The 16,122-nt window shown below is 45.1% G+C and overlaps 1 protein-coding gene and 1 long non-coding RNA gene across 30 annotated transcripts in view; one reads left to right on the top strand and one right to left on the bottom strand.

Annotated features, from left to right (window-relative positions):
- Window positions 1–6,487, bottom strand: part of LOC145541103 (uncharacterized) — a 33,371-nt gene extending 26,884 nt beyond the window's left edge. Inside the window, exons 1-4 of the long non-coding RNA XR_014078775.1 lie at window positions 6,378–6,487; window positions 5,842–5,936; window positions 5,271–5,372; window positions 3,573–3,754 (exon numbers count right to left, since the gene is read on the bottom strand). This is a non-coding gene — a long non-coding RNA (uncharacterized LOC145541103). The remainder of the gene's footprint in view (window positions 1–3,572; window positions 3,755–5,270; window positions 5,373–5,841; window positions 5,937–6,377) is intronic.
- Window positions 1–16,122, top strand: part of MARCHF10 (membrane associated ring-CH-type finger 10) — a 99,188-nt gene that overhangs the window by 59,588 nt on the left and 23,478 nt on the right. For 15 of the 29 annotated variants that reach the window (XM_081576574.1, XM_081576567.1, XM_081576573.1 and 12 more), the window contains 3 exons: window positions 3,002–3,151; window positions 9,276–10,698; window positions 15,162–15,328. In XM_081576574.1, the coding sequence (XP_081432700.1) occupies window positions 3,002–3,151; window positions 9,276–10,698; window positions 15,162–15,328 (1,740 nt within the window). Of the gene's footprint in view, window positions 1–2,998; window positions 3,152–9,275; window positions 10,699–15,161; window positions 15,329–16,122 lie in introns of all 29 variants that reach the window. The other 14 variants (XM_081576571.1, XM_081576570.1, XM_081576565.1 and 11 more) reach the window with 1 other exon arrangement.

Here is a 16,122-nt window from a genome sequence, read left to right as displayed (position 1 = left end):
CATGGCCTGAGGTTTGGTTCACTTTGGATGTGAGTAAGGTGATTAGGAACTGGAATTCATGTATTGATACATACAAACTAGGCACTGGACAGGCTGCTAGCCTGTCCAACTCTTTGTGATCCCATGGACTGTAGCCCACCAGGCTCCTCTGTCCATGGAATTTTCCAGGCAAGAATACTGGAGTGGGTAGCCAGTCCCTCCTCCAGGGGATCTTCCCAGCCCACAGATCAAACCTGGATCTCCTGCACTGCAGGCAGCTTAGGTCACTTCATTTGTAACTGCAGATGCAGATGGAAAAGAAGGACTATTTCATAAGATTGCTTTCCATAGAACCTAAAGGGTGTCACAGGGAAGAAGTCAGTGGTGCAGCCAAGTTAGATTATAATCTTTAGGCCAAAATGTCTTACTCATCTTTGTGAGCCCTTGGATTATTACACAGAAAAGGCATTTGCTGAACAAATTTACAATAAAAAGAGTTGCCAGTTGTCTTTTGGATTTTATAATAGGATTAAAGAAGAGAGTCAGCAAGAATTACACAGGAATAAAGGGTGCTGAATAAGTTATTCTCAACCTATAAAGCCTGCATAATAATACATTTCTGGTCAAATTTGGTTCTCTCAGGGGAGTGACTTCAGATTTCCAATTATTATCAGTAGTATTATTATCACTGTTTATAGTAGAAACAGCAGTTATCATTTTTAGCAGCTAATAAGCACCAGACACTGAGTTAGACCATTTACCTACATTATTGCTAAACTTCACGATAACTCAACAGGATAAGAATATTCCCATTTTACAGTTGCAGATACTGAGGTTCAAAATGCCCAAAGTCAGAGGAATCTGGCTTCACTACCAGCAGTGTTTTCTTCACTGCCAGGCCTGGTCAAACAATCTCTCGTTTTTTCAGTTTTATTACGTTAGTTTGCTGAGAACTCAATTAGAGGAGACATGGTTATGGAAATCATTCTGGAAATCACTTAAGAGATCCGATGCTTTGAAGAAAGTACTTTTTTGAATAAAACAGACTAACCTGTTGCCTTAAGTTATCTTGGGTGTTCAGCACAAGGAAAAAAATGGTTCTACTTTTGGAATTCCCCATAGTTTTCAGCTGAATGCATCTTCTCAAGCCCTATAAACCATACTAAGTGATTACTGCTTGTCCTGCAAGGGAGTTTGAGAAAACACACAGGCTGGCTAAGACAGGGCCGTCATCCTTAAGGAGCTTACAGTCTAGTTGGAGAGAGAAGACACACCTCTGAGACAATCTTGGAATATTTAAATACTAAAGGCCCTAAGGACCCTGAAAGTTCTGGCCAAAGCAGACTGGTAAAACAGGAAACAGACCTCCAGGGACCTGCTGGCTGGAGCAAGCTAGTGCAGGCTGGAGAAAAAAGGCCCTCTGGGACACAGCGGGGAGTAGGGGTGTGGATGGGGTGGGGGAGTAGGAGGGCTGCTGCCTGGGGTGTGAAGGAAATTTGAATATTCGGCTGGAAATCAAAGTAAAATCCTCATAAAAAGGACCTTTGAGCCAGGTCCTGAATGCCCACTGGACTTGGCCTGTGCCCCAAGCCTGCCCCTTCCCTGGTCCTCCTCCTGTTTCCTCCTCAGTAAAGAAGGATCCTGCTGCTTCCTCACCCTGCCACACCCATCTTTCAGGTGCTAGGCAGGGGGCAGTTGATGACTTCTGAGAGCTGCAGAAGAATAAGGCCTCAAGTGATGGGGAGAAGCCTATGGGCCAGAGGAATGCAGCTCCTGGCGGGAGGGGGGCAGGGTCCCCTACTGTTAAGCCCTCCATCCCTCTCTCTCACCCTCCTCTCTCCCAACTCAGTCAGTGAGATCCTGTCTAATCACCATCCTACACCCTCCAAAGAATGTATTCTCATTTTCTGGAAAATTCTCTTTCCGGTCATGCCCACAACCTCTCTGGGCTCCACCGACGTGCCCTAAACTGGAACCCACGCCTCCGGCAGCTCTCCCTTCTAGCAAGTTCCCCGATGAGGGCCTGTCAGGGAAAGTAGGTTGTAGCTAATCATTGTTTTAAACCAGGCTTCACGGGCTGCCAAGGAGAACTTCCATTCCTTTCCGCAATCTGATTTAAAAAGATCCACATAACCACAACTTACACTGTGGGACATAAATCCAGTTGTCTTCACATGCCAAGGAAGGCTGTTCTCTCACACATCTAGAAATTCACAATCTAACAGCCTGTGAACTTGAGAACTTGTAGAGATGCGTGGAGAACAACAAAACCCTTTCCCCAAGCTCACATGCACTGAGACTTAATACATGTGAAGAGGAAACTTGAGATTATTCATACCAATTAGCAACCTGATTCAAAATGTGACTTCAAAAAAATATATTACTGGGAACTCAATTCGAAGTGGCACTTCAGTTACTGTCTTCCTGGGAATGTTATCAACCCCACCCAGTGGTGGGTTAACACACAGGCAAAAAGGAAAAAAAAGGTCCCCAGATGCTTGGAATCTTTCTGGAAGGCCATATTAGTTGCTAATAAACAACCTGAGGATATGAGTATGTAGGTGCAGAACAGACTGTGATTCAAGTTTGGATGAGAACATGCGGAGCCGGGCTTTGAGCATCCCAAAGGTAGAAGGCTCTTGATGGTTTTACCAACAGGCCCATCCCCATATCTCTGAACTGGAAGCTAGAAACTTCTTAGCAAAAGGAAGGACCCCCTTCAGACTCCACATGGCAGGTGTCAGGGGGTGCTCATGAATGGTGGTCACAGCCTTGTGAAGTAGGTATTATTATCCCCATGTCACAGGTGGGGAAAACTGAGGCTCCTGGAAGTGATCTGTCCAAGCCCACGTGGTTACAAACTCATAGAACCAGGTTTCAAATCCAGCTTCTCCCTCGCCTTCTGGTTTTTTTTTTTTTAATTCCCTTAACCGCCTTCCCTACCACAGGCCCTCTGAGCAGTCTTTCTACAGAGATGTTTTCCTATAAAAAATTATTGAAAAGATTTTGCACTTTTCAGCAGCCCAGGCACCACAGATTTTATCAAGGAAGAGGAGGCCAAACCTGGGGAGACTGACAGTCAGCCCAGAGACGCAGAGCCCACGACTGTCTGGGGACAGAAGCAGACAGAAACTGCAGCGGCCTGGGAAGGTACCTGCCCTCAGGGGAATAGGTAAGGATGCTCATACATCTCTGATCTCAGAGACTGATTTGCACTGTTACATGGTGAATTCCATGTGCTTTTTATGTGAAGAGAGTGTACCTTACAATGAGACACTTAAAAGGTTTTAAAAGCAAACTATTGGATCCAGTTTCCTTCTCCAAAGGAGGCTGGTAGGAAAGGCAGGGTGGGGAGAGTTTTCATTTTCTCTGCCATTACTCCATAAGCGAGACCATGCAAGGTTTTGAGTGGATGCCCACCGTTAGGCTTCTGGAGAGGGTATTTGGGTGGTGGGTGGTAGGTACGAGGTGGATTGGGGGAGGGGGAGGGTACAGAAGCAGTTTCTAGCTCTGAGGATGTCTCACCCCACCGCAGTTCCCCACCCACCTCCCAGGAGGGGAGGATAGAGAGCTGTGGATGGCAGACAACTCACCTCCCCCAGAGGTCTTCTCCCTTCTGATCCAAGGTGTGAAGATCTTAGCGTGTAAGAAATAACGTGGAGGCGGATATAGGCTTTATTTCAAAACACTGGTTTGGCAGACACCTCCTCTTTTGGTCCTGAGCATTCATCCCAAGGCCCGAGCCATGCAGCTCTGCTAACCACGCTGTCCTCTCCTGCGGTGGCAAAGGAAAGGAGGAAAAGGTCCTAAGGAGCCCCCTTGGGAGTCAAGGAAAGGGACACACTTGACAGCTCACCTTGCCAGCCAAGCACCTGTTTCATCCCCTTGGGGGAGCCACTGAGCATCACACTTCCTCACCACCCACTGAACGCAGGAGCCTTTACTTAAAAGTATGATATGTACTGTGGTGGACACATGTAAACATAGAACATGTACTTGGATGGCTTGAAGTTAGGGGCGATTACAGCACATGTGACTCTGTAACAACTCAATATCCACAGGCTCCCAGTGATTTAATGCCTCCTGGCAGGAAGGGAGGATCTCACTTCTAATTCCAGCCCTGCTTCCTCCCAGCGGTGTAGCCTGGGGTGGTCAAGAAGCCAGTCTGGGTTACAGTGCCCAGATTTTAAAATAAGGATAACGAAATCTACCTCATCGCCTTGCTAGAATAACAAAAGGAAGTGCTGTTCTCAGCAGCACTTGAATATAGCGGGCACTCAACTACCGCTAGTTTCTCCTGCCATCTCCCCAACAGTTCTCAGTGAACTCCAGACTGCTGTTTGGAAGGTGAGGTTCCTCATGCATCAAACATTCCTTGACCCACGAGGCTCATCTAATCCTCCACGTGTGCCCAGAAGATATCTTCCATTATCCTGAGATTCACTGAGGATTTGTCCTGATCTTCTGTTATACCCCCGACTCCTTATCTTGCCTCTAGTCCTTTTTTTTTCCACATTCCAAAGTAGTTTGTAAAAAAAATAAATAAATATAATAAAGTAGTTTGCATAAGTTGGAGTAGGAGCCAGATGTTTGAACTGTGTCAGCAAGAGATCCAAAGCAAACGTGACAGAGAGCTAATATATTGAAAGCACTTACAAATCAATAAGGAAAACATGAATACCTAACAGAAAAACTGGGGAAGAGGCACTGCAGACAATTTCACAGAAGAAATAATACAGGTGGTTAATAAAATCTGGGGAGGGGGGTAAAAAGTTCAAGCTCACTTAGTAGTAAATGTAAATGTACCTGAGATAAATTTGGCCTACCAAATCGGCTAAGGTCTTTTTTTAGACTAATGCTCAACGACTTCCCTGGTAGTTTAGTGGTGAAAAATTAGCCTGCCAATGCGGAAGACATGCGTTTGATCCCTGATCCGGGAGGATCCCACATGCTGCAGAACAACTAAGCCAGTGTGCCACAATTACTGAAGCCCGTGCACCCTAGAGCACGTGCTCTGCAACAAGAGAAGCCCACGCGCTGCCCACTAGAGTGTAGCCCCTGCTCACCCCAACTAGAGAAAAGCCTACACAGCAATGAATACCCAGCACAGCCAAAAACAAAAATAAATAACTATAATAAACAAAATTATTTTTAAAAAAATGCTCAATACTGATAGTGAAACTACTGACTAACATTTCCCAGGTACAGATACTCACTCAGGTGCTATGCCACGCCTGCAGCATACATTCCCAGTAACCACCCCAGTTAGGAGAGATGCTTTCATATCCTACCTGGAGGGTCAGTTGGTCCAAACTGGAATTTGGCAACCTGTGTCCTAGTCTTTAGAGAGCTTGCAATTCCACTCCTATGAATCCATTCTGAGAAAATAAGACCTGCAGTCAAGGAGGTATGAGTGAGGATGCTATCACGGTGTGATTTGTGGCAGCAAAAATCTGGAAACAATCCATATACCCAATAACAGGGGAAGAGTTAAACAGATTATGATATATTTGTATAATGTACCCTTAGAGTAGAATCATTATCATGTTCTTAAAGAATAATTAATGGCAGGAGATAATGCTCACCATAAAAGTGTTTAGGGAAAGAAAGCAGGACATAAAATTGTATATACCCAAATACCCAATTTTGTTTTTAAAAACAGTATTTCTAGATAAGCAAACCCTGGGTTGTAAATTCAAATGTCTTCAGGGAACAGGAGGGTAGTAGTGCAGGAGAAGTACCTAACAAGGGCTAGGATGCTTGCAGTCAACCAGACACACTCCACCTGAAGACAAGTAACTCAGTGTTCAAACAGACAACTGCAAAATAAAAATAGCCCGGGGTCTTGAGTTTGCAACCCACCTCTGAATTCCAGAACAGTAGCGATGTTCCTCTGAGTTTCAGATACTTGGTGATTTTTACTTCTTCTTCATCCTCTTGTGTGTCTCCCAAGTTTTCTACAATAAACATCAACACTTTTATTCACCAGAGGAAAACAGTTAAAAGTTTATGGCTATCAAAACAGATGAAACTGTTGGTCAAGCACATGTAGAAGTCTAGAACAAAGCCACAGCCTTCGGGCAGAGAGGTGCTTTTTCTGGTTTCATCTCATTGCACCTACAACATTCAGTCGCACCTAGTTGGGCTCCTGGAAACAGCAGGTACTCCGCTCACAGCTGGAGCCCATGCGGGGCCTCAGAGAAGCCTCAGCAGCATCTGCAAGGCCTGATCTGCTAAGACTACATCCTTGGACATACCCAGTCGAGGGGTCATCCCAGGCCTGGAGCTATGAAATCTGCTCCTTATTTGATAGACACAAGAAAAAGGGTTAAAATAGCATAAACATAGAATAGCACAGTCTGCCACCTTTAGGGGAAACACACACACACCACACACACCAGGGACTGAATTTTTAAAAAGGAAGGCAGCTGGGATGACGAGGAAGGGCGGAGACGCACTCCTGGTGTTGCTGGAATCTGCACGCTCTGCAGGGCAGCACTTAGACTGCGACTCCTCCTGCCCCAGAGGCCAGTGTCAGCGGCTTCCGGCTTCCGTGAAATAAGCTGTGGCTCCTGCTGTTTCCAGTTTCTGGGTTTCAGAAGCCACTCAAGCTGATTCTTGTTAGCTAGCTAGCTAGCTAGCTGATAGCCTGTTGAGGGGGCGGGGGGTCTCCCAGAGCCTGAACTAAACAGACTCAGGGCAGAGGAGTGGCTCTGTGTGTTCAGGGAACAACCAGAAGATTCCAGTCTCAGCACCTGCTAGCTAATCTCTGAGGCCCTTGCGCTCAGTCACTTTAGTCCGTGTCCAACTCTTTGCAACCCCATGGACTGTAGCCTGCCAGGCTCCTTTGTCCAAGGGGTTATCCAGGCAAGAATACTGGAGTGGGTTGCCATTTCCTTCTCCAGTCACATTCAAAATGGAAGGTAACCAACTGAAGACTATACTTCTGAATCCTCCATATTACATTTTTCTCAAAAAAAAAAAAAAATATATGGACTTGCCTGGTGGGACAGTGGATAAGAATCCGCTTGCCAATGCAGGGGACACCGGTTTGATTCTTGGTCCAGAAAGATTCCATATGGCACTGAGCAACTAAGCCCATGTGCCACAACTACTGAGCCCATGCGCCCTAGAGCATGTGCTCTGCAACAAGAGAAGCCACCACAATGAAAATTCTGCGCACCGCAACTAGAGAGTAGCCCCTGCTTGCCACAACTAGAGAAGGCCCACATGCAGCAGTGAAGACCCAGTGCAGCCAAAAATACATAAAAACAAATAAATACAGCAGTGTGTACTTGTAATATATATATATATATTTATACATACACACATATGGTGGCATAGTGGTAAAGAATCTGCCTGCTGATGCAGGAGACACAAGAGATGTGAGTTCGATCCCTGGGTTGGGAAGATCCCTTGGAGAAGGAAATGGTAACCCACTCCAATATTCTTGCCTAGGAAATCCCAAGGACAGAGGAGCCTGGTGGGCTATAGTCCAGGGGTCATGAAGAGTCAGACACAACTGAACATGAGCACAACAGATATATATATATCAGGAGAATTCAGATCACCACATAGAAGCATTTGTTCTTTAAAAAGCCATCAGCCCAGCTTGGGTGGACATACATCTCCACTCCTGTATATCCACAGCCACATGCCCAGAGCATCCAAGAATTGCTGCTTCATCTCTTACTGGGGTTTATAAAACTCAGGAGGAGCCTGATGGGAAAGCTTAACTGATTTCCAGAAGAGCCAATGAGTAAAGATCCTCACTGCGTCCCTGAGTGTCCCATGCGGTTCACAATAAAAAGAGGCTTATTAGAGGGACCAGGACTGGTGCTCCCTGGGAGACACCTCTATTAAAGCAAGTCTGTATGGATTTGGCCTTTAGCTAAGCTAGACACTCAGAGGATTTGCATTTTGCCTGCCTGAGCTGTTACCACACAGGCCTTCCCGAAGATGTGGAGTCCTGGCCACCCTACAGGGTGAATTGCTTTAGAAACTAAAGGATAAGGACAGCAGCGCCTCACCAGACCCTGCAAAACAGCAGGGAGGGGAACGGGGGGGGGGGGGAGGTGGGCAGAAGGAGGGCTGATGGCAGGAGGGAACACAGGTGAGTGGAATCGGAGAAGTAGGTCCAGTGTTCTATCCACACTACGAGGGTAAAACCGCTCAGCAGTTCACACGTGATGAATGAAGTAGATTCTTATTTTCACAGGGAAATTGTTTCTTCAGGAGCAACACAGGGTAGTGGTTATGAAGACAAACTGTAGCATCAGGCAGACCTGAATTCAAATGTTCACTCCATCACTTACTGGAAATAGGATCTTGGCAAGTTATGTGACTTCCTAATGCATATAGCACAGTTAGCAAGCTGCCCTCAATAAGTCGTGCTTATTCATTAATTTTACAGTAAATTTTGACCAAACCATTTCACCAACAGAGGATGCCACCCATTTGGGCACTCACCCTCTCCTCTTTCTACATCTCCCCATACTTTAGATTCAGGGGACAATGGAGAGGAATTCTATCATAGCCAGAGGTCACAAACTGAATAGGGGCAAGTGACAAAGGGGAGATTGTGATTTCATGAGAGAATTATGATTTTTATCTGCATGGAATAGTAAACATAACCACAATCATCAGTTTAATGGGGCACCAGTTTCTAGAGCCTTCCTCCAACCTGCCACAGTGGACCATGCACTTCTTAAGGTTCTGTGAAGCTGCATGTGAAGCAGGAGTGTCCTGAATATGTGTAGAATGAATTGGGATGGGACAGCGCTGGTAGTTTCTGTAATAGTCATTCCTGGAGTGCTGGTTTTCCTTCTCAATAAATACTGGTATGAATTTGAAAATCATGTTCATATTGAATGAGAGCTTTTACTCATCATCATCAGCTCTGACTGATGTGGGGGCTGGACAGTCATCCAAGAGCTTCTGCAGAAAAGATCTGTATCCTCAGGGTCACTCCGCTGCCCCAGGACCAACCTGAGCTCCACAAGTATGCAAAACAGAATTCGCAGGCAGTAAACTGAGGCCACAGGCCAAGGAGCCTGGTGGGGCTACAATCCGTGGGATCGCAAAGAGTCAGACATGACCGAGTGACTCACATTTTACTTTTAAACGGAGGCTGACTCTCCTGTATACCTTCAGTACCTCCAGCCATTTTAACCATGCTGGTTTTCTTGTCCAGGTCTTGTTGGTTGCCTTATAGGACCCTCCCACTCGGTATTAAGAGGTCTTACATCCGTGAGCACCTACAGCAAAATGATTAAGCTTGTCTTTTCTCAATGCAGATCCAATAGTTCAACAAGAACACCCAACATGGGCAAGTGACACCAAGATGAAGAGGCCAACTCGAGGGAGAAGAAACTTGGTCCCATCCTCACAAGTAATAACGGTGATGGAAAACATCCCTGCTGAACGGGCCAGAAAAGGAGACCCAAGCGCGCTCTCCCAGACTGAGCCACATCCAGCCCTACCCCAGGCCTTCCAAGGAACACGCAGTCCCCAAGAGTTGAGCGAGCCCTTGGGGCTACCACTTGCAGCCAGCACCCTGGGAGGGCCGAGAAGAACCATGTTTCGGTTCAGAGACGAAGACTTCTATTCCATTTTATCCTCAAACCCTGGAGGAGAAAATGATGACACAGAAGAAGAAACCCACATGGAGGAAGAACTTCTGATGGCCGCCATGCACCAGCCTCGTTCTCCTTCCGGTCGTAAGAGAAGTAGATTCCTTGGGTCGCTGGCCACTCAGGCCAAAAATAAAAATTCTGAAGAAAATCCTGCACACTGCAGAGTGAACTCTATAAGGAGAAGTGAGGCCAGCCATGGCTCCTTAAGAATCAGCAATGCAATGGAGCCAGTGACAGAGCAATCTTCTGTCGGGCAAAGGATGTCCCAAGACCCTGGGCCGTCTGATGGGGGATCTATTAAAGGGGAAGACAGCAGTGACAGTGAAAGTGAGAAAAAGGCCTCTCATTCATGGGACACCCAATCCAAACCCAGCCTGGAGGATGACATCAATGCTGAAAATGTATCCCATGATGGTATCTCTGTGGAAGAGAGGCCTGGAACCCATGCTTATGAAAGAGACTGGCAAGCCTATTTAAGTGAGTCTAGTAACCCTCTTGATTCTTTCCTTGCTGGTAGATCAACGGACCCAAGATCATCAGTGAATTCGTCCCCTAACATGCCTGGATCAGTCACACATTTCACTCTGAGAGATGACACTCTGGCAGACCTGCCCCCATCATCTACCTTAGTTCCCAGTTCAGACTCGGAGGGAAGTTCCAAGTTTAACGGTCGTCGACCACTGTCCTCCATTAGAAACAGGAATGTACTTGCTGGTGCTGAAAATTGCAGTTACCTTCCAGTAGACAGTGCACATGAACTTGATGTCAGGGGAGCAGAAGAGGTTACTTCAACAAGCCCGTCTCAGGAGGCTCCATTATACACAGACGATCTCTTGCCGAATCCTCAGGGCAACATGTCCTTGATGGAGTCTTCCAGCTCCTCCCCATCAGGAATGAATGTACAAGGCCACTTGCACGTGACGCGGTCTCTGCAAGAAAATATACCTTTTATGTTCCTTGCAGTGTCTGAGTTCCCAAGCCAAAATGAGAATAGGAGCAGAATAGAGTTCTCTGGCTTTACCAGTGCAAAGGGAGCCCCTAAAACAAAGATGGATCCTGAGAAACTCAAGAAAATACAAGAAAGGTGAGGAATTTTCATAAATATATGAATATGCATCTATATTTCTAAAATTCCATTTCTCTAATGCCAAAAAGGAGTGCTTTCCGAAAAAGGTTCATGGGATTATTAATCATAGGTAAGCCCTTCCTTGACATTTTAATGCTCACTTCTTTCAAGAAAATTGTCTATTTTGTTACTTTTAAAATACATGTCTTTACAAAGAAACAGTCCGTGTTCTAGCCCAATGTCTTCAGTATTCCCAAAGTGTTTTTTTTCCTTGCATGCTGTAACTGTAAGAAAGGCAAGTTTGCCAGATATAACGTCTTTTGGCTGCATTGCATATCTTGCAGTAACTTACTTTCCTAACCAGGGATTGAACTCATGCCGCCTGCAGTAGAAGCACCAAGTCCTAACCACTGGACAGCCAGGGAAGTCCCAAGGGTTTTTGACTGTTACATAGGTCTTGCCCTTACCCACCCCTCCACCTCCAGCAATTAGAGATTTTTATGAAAAGGTTGCTATCTCCCCAGAGAAGGAGCCACTCAGCACTTGAAGTTCACCAGCTCTCCCTCATGGGACTCTGGGCAAATCCAACCAACAGTTCTAGAATTTGAATCTTCCAAACTACAAGGCCAGTCTCAAACAGTTACCATAGTTACCTCAGTTCTTTGAAGGGCCATGCTGGGGTGACCACTGCTTCCATTTTCTGTACTGTTTCTCATGCATGAGAAAGAGAGAAATCAGATCTTTTTTGAATTGCTCTTTTCTTTGATCTCTCCTTTCTTGTGAGATGATTTGGGATATTTCACAACTATGAAATGCGATACTTTCTAAAGCCATCATTAAGCATCATGTCAGGATTCGACCATTTCACTCCTGCTAGGTGTTACCATGCCCTGATGTTGGTTTACTGATCTGGAAAGTGGTTCTTTGAAGGCAAGCCCTCTTTCTTGTGTGTTAGTATGGCTCACTGGGCCATTATCTTATTAATATTCATTTGCAAGTGAGAAAATTCCATGGCAGTGAATTTGAATGCAAAAAGGAGGAAAAGATAAGACTTAGAATGTACACACACTCCTATAGCTGTTCTCCAACTGCAGGGATGAAGTTAACTTCCTTGTTAGTGGCACTTTTTTTTTTTTTCATATCAAAGTACCAAAAGACTGACCCAGGGTTAAGGGCCAAAAGATCTCAGCACCAATCCATCCTCACCTACCCCAAAACACAGTTTTAAACCCTCTTGTCAGGGATCTGGACTTCCATCATCCCAAAGCAATGCCTTTGGGTGAAAAATGACTTCTGTTAAAAATGCATCTACATCTAGGTGTAGTAATGCATTAAACAGCTATTATTTGTGTGCTGTGTTTATCAGACACTCTCTTTTTCTGTATATAATAAACCTTATGCCGTTCTAATTATTTGAAAAACATTCATTTTGAAAAATATTAAAAATACAAACTTAAAAGAAAAACACCAATAACTCTATAATCCAGAGAAAAGCACTGTGCAAAACTTTGTTCCAGTCTTTGGTCTTTGCATATAAATGCAGTTTTTGGTAAATATGATCATATTTTATAATATGCCTTATTTTAAGACTTCAAGCCCGTTTTCTCAATGCCACTTGCACTCTTTAAACTTTTCCCTTCATCAGTTAGATATATACAAATAAGTATATAACATTTGCACACATCTAGAGAATTAGAACAAAACCTAGGCATCTGTATGACCACCTTCCAGCAGACAGAAACTCTCTGGAGCTTGTGAGCCCCTCACCCACCCTACCTCCTCATATCCTCCCTTCATCTCCTCCCTCCTAACACACCCTGTGTGTGTGTGTGTGTGTGTGTGTGTGTGTGTGTGTGTGTGTTAGGTGCTCAGTCATATCTGACTCTTTGCCCCTGGAAACCATTCTTGCATTGAATTTATCATTCCTTTGCTTTTTATCTTGTTGCTGTTGGAAGCTTTTTGCCTTATGGCTTCACCATATGAGTATATGCATTCCTAAACAACACTGTGTATCTTTGAATTCTGTAGAAATGTTACTGTTATTTTTGAACTCCATAGAAATGGAATAGCTGTTCTTCTGTGACTTGCTTTTCTCGCTTATATCATTAGGAAGATGCATCCTGGTTGATATTTTCAGGCTTTAATGCATTTGCTTTCACCACTACAGACTACTTCGTCATAGGAATATAGCACAAGTCGATGGATGTTTGCGTCCTCTACTGTTTTCTGTACACGGTGCTGTGTGATCATTCTTGTAAACGTTGCCTGGCATACATGTGAAGGGTCCTCCGGGATATTTATGTAAGAGTGGGCTTGCTGGGCTGGTGGGTAGCACAGCTTCCACTGTGCAAGTTAACATACTGTCTCAGCAATGTGTACAGTGATGTGTACGATGTGTACTGTCTCAACGATAGTTATGCTTAGCACAGTGCATGCTAAGTCACTTCAGTTGTGTCTGACTCTTTTGCAACTCCATGGACTGAAACCTGCCAGGCTCCTCTGTCCATGGGATTCTCCAGACAATAATACTGGAGTGGCTTGCCATTTCCTCCTCCAGGGGATCTTCCCGACCAGGGATTGAAACTTTGCCCCCTGCAAGATGAGTCAACTACTGGAACAACCAGGGAAGTCCCTCTTGACTCTTTTAAATGTTAAACAGCCCTTTGTCTTTCTTCTTTTATAAAATGCTTACCTATGTCTTCTGCCCATTTTTCTTTTAGAATATTTTTCTTTTATGTTAAGAATCCTTCATATATATATATATATATATATAAGAAGCCTTTATATATTCTGGCAACTAATCTGATCCTTTGACAGTTATATTTTGAACATATCTTTTCTCAATTTGTATTGATAGTTGGTATCTCCTCTTTACTGATGTTTTCTTAACAAAAATAAATTCTTAATTTTAATGTAGTCAATTGTATCCATCTTCTGTACGGACTGTGATTTGTATCTTGCTGTCTTAATTAAGAAAGCCTTTGTAACCTGGGGTCATTGTGACATTCTTCCTACTCTCTTCCAAAATCTCTACAGTTTTGCTTTGCATACTTAGGACTTACTGTGAAATGAATTTTGGACTTAAGTGTGACATTTAATGTGTGGTGTGAGGTATGCATTGTGAATAACCAGGATCTTCCCCCTGCAGAGCCCCATCTGTCATATAATTTAAGTGTGTAAGTTTGTCTCAGGGCTCTCTGTTCTGTCCTATTGGCCTTTTTGTTTTTCCCTAAAGAACATCATCTCAATGACTGCAGCTTTATAAATTTATCAGAGCAAAGCCTCCCTCTCCATTTTGTTCCATAAGAATCTTTCACTATACAAACATTTAAGCATCAGCTTGTTGGGATTTTCATTGGAATTGCATTGAATCTACAGATTATCTGGGGGAGTCTTTTTTTGATAAACATGGCATATTTCTTCTTTTGTTGGTGACTATCATGAGAAAGTGTAATTCTGTTCCTTTTCATTGAATATCCCTTTCTTGGGGAGAAAATTCTCTTAAGAAACTGAGCATTCTCTCCTATATCCAGAGCAATGGCTATCTCTTCCTCTCTGTTGATTTTAGTCTCCAGCCAGTTTTCCTTTCCTTGAGCGAACAGTCCCCAGGCCCATGAAGATTCTAAAGAACAAAAAAAATAGCCTTAGGCTTCTCAAAAGCCTCCCTACAGAAATATCTACCAGCTATTCCTGACTTACTGTTTATGAGATACAAATATCTTTGCTTACACTTTCATTAATTCCATCTTCATCACATGCCAGCAGCTTATATTCTGGAATGTCGGCATAATTCACTGGCAAGGGTACTGGGAGCTCAGGACCAAGTTCACTGGTTCATCATTCATCCCAACCAGTAGCTACTGAGTGGTCTGCACCTGCCAATGCTCAACAGGCTCCAGATGTACTTTATCACCATCACCTGCACCCAGGCTGCCCTACCACCCTTGTAAGCGGTGGCAGTTGTCAGATTATCCTCATGGCTTTACACTTGAGGAAACGGAGACCTGGGAAGCTTAGGCAGCATGTCATCAAACTCAGAAGTTTCCCAAGGAAGCCTCAAACCCAGGCCTGCTGACCGCAAATCCCGCCACGCTCACCTCCCCCGCACACTCACTAACACACCACACCAGCTAAACCCCACAGTGGCCGAGGTGTGGAGAGGGGCTCCTAGCCTCCGGCTCAGTTTCCCTCTGGAGTCCTTTCCCAGTCTCTAGATGCGTGATAGGAGCGCTGGGTTCTCCTGGTGAGGTCGCACCCATCGGTAACTGCAAAGAAGCCTGACTTAAGAATCCACGCACCTATTATCAGTAACCATGTTGCAGGGGTCGGAGGGAGCAGTGGGTGAGCCCCAGGAAGGCGCAGCGGTGGAGACCGTGCTCCCTCAACCCTCCTCCCCCGCCCCAAGGACGCTCTGGGAACTAGTATTTGTGGAAACTGCCGACGTGCAGCCTCCCGGTGACGAGTGCTTGTTTTCCTTTTAGTCTCTTGGAGGAGGATTCCGAGGAGGAGGGAGACTTGTGTCGCATCTGTCAGATAGCTGGGGGTTCCCTCACCAACCCTCTCCTGGAGCCGTGCGGCTGTGTGGGAAGCCTGCAGTTTGTTCATCAGGAGTGCCTGAAAAAATGGCTGAAAGTGAAAATAACATCAGGTAGGTGGGGGAGGCGGAAGGACACACGTGCAGCGATATGTAATTAACACGAGGCGCCGCAGTGTGGGACCCGCGACAGGCGAAAGGGGGCACTGGCCCAGGGCCCTTGCTGGCAGGCCCATGACAGACAGGATCAGGACTAAACGCTGCTTTCAAATTATGGGAGGGAAATGAGCTGGTTTTGGTTTTTGTTTTTTTTTTCAAGGCTCAGGGATGAATCCTAGAATGTGCTATTCGATTCTACTCCTGCTTGAGGCCTGAGCAGAGATGCTAAGATTGCCTCTTAGGAAGAAAGAAACTACAAACTGGCCCACGGTTGGACCTCAACAAGCACCCAGCAGTCAGGACAGCTGGTAGACCCCCAGCAAGACCTGCTTCCTTGCACTTGTGAGAGAGGGTGGGAGGTGTGGAGAGGTTTGACACCCAGAAACTGAGCCAAGCTGCCTTTCTGGAACAGGGGAAGGAAAAGGGTACCAATCTAATTTTTCTAGCCCCACATTAGATAAAGAGATTCCCATTGTGCTCATTTCGGCAGCTCTGTCTTTAACAGAGCTTGTAACTGGGTGTGAAGTCCCCGTTCTCAACGCCCTAGGGAGGTTATAACCTAAATATAGCCACGTCAGTAGGTCGGCTGTAGTTTTCTTGGCAGAGAACAAGAGGTTTCTTTAAAATATTTATGAACAAGAGCAACTTGAACAAAAAAAAAAAAAAAAGGACGCCAATGCAGAGAAGAGTTTACTTTGAAAAGACCTGCTATGTCTTTCAGAGTCCCCATCTCTGCAAACTTTTTACCC

The sequence above is a fragment of the Giraffa tippelskirchi genome, chromosome 3 (assembly GCF_054371585.1).
Source record: "Giraffa tippelskirchi isolate mGirTip1 chromosome 3, T2T-mGirTip1v1.2.pri, whole genome shotgun sequence".
Classification (NCBI taxonomy): domain Eukaryota; kingdom Metazoa; phylum Chordata; class Mammalia; order Artiodactyla; family Giraffidae; genus Giraffa; species Giraffa tippelskirchi.
Note: the sequence above shows the minus strand (reverse complement) of the source record. Positions and strands in the feature narration are given on the sequence as shown.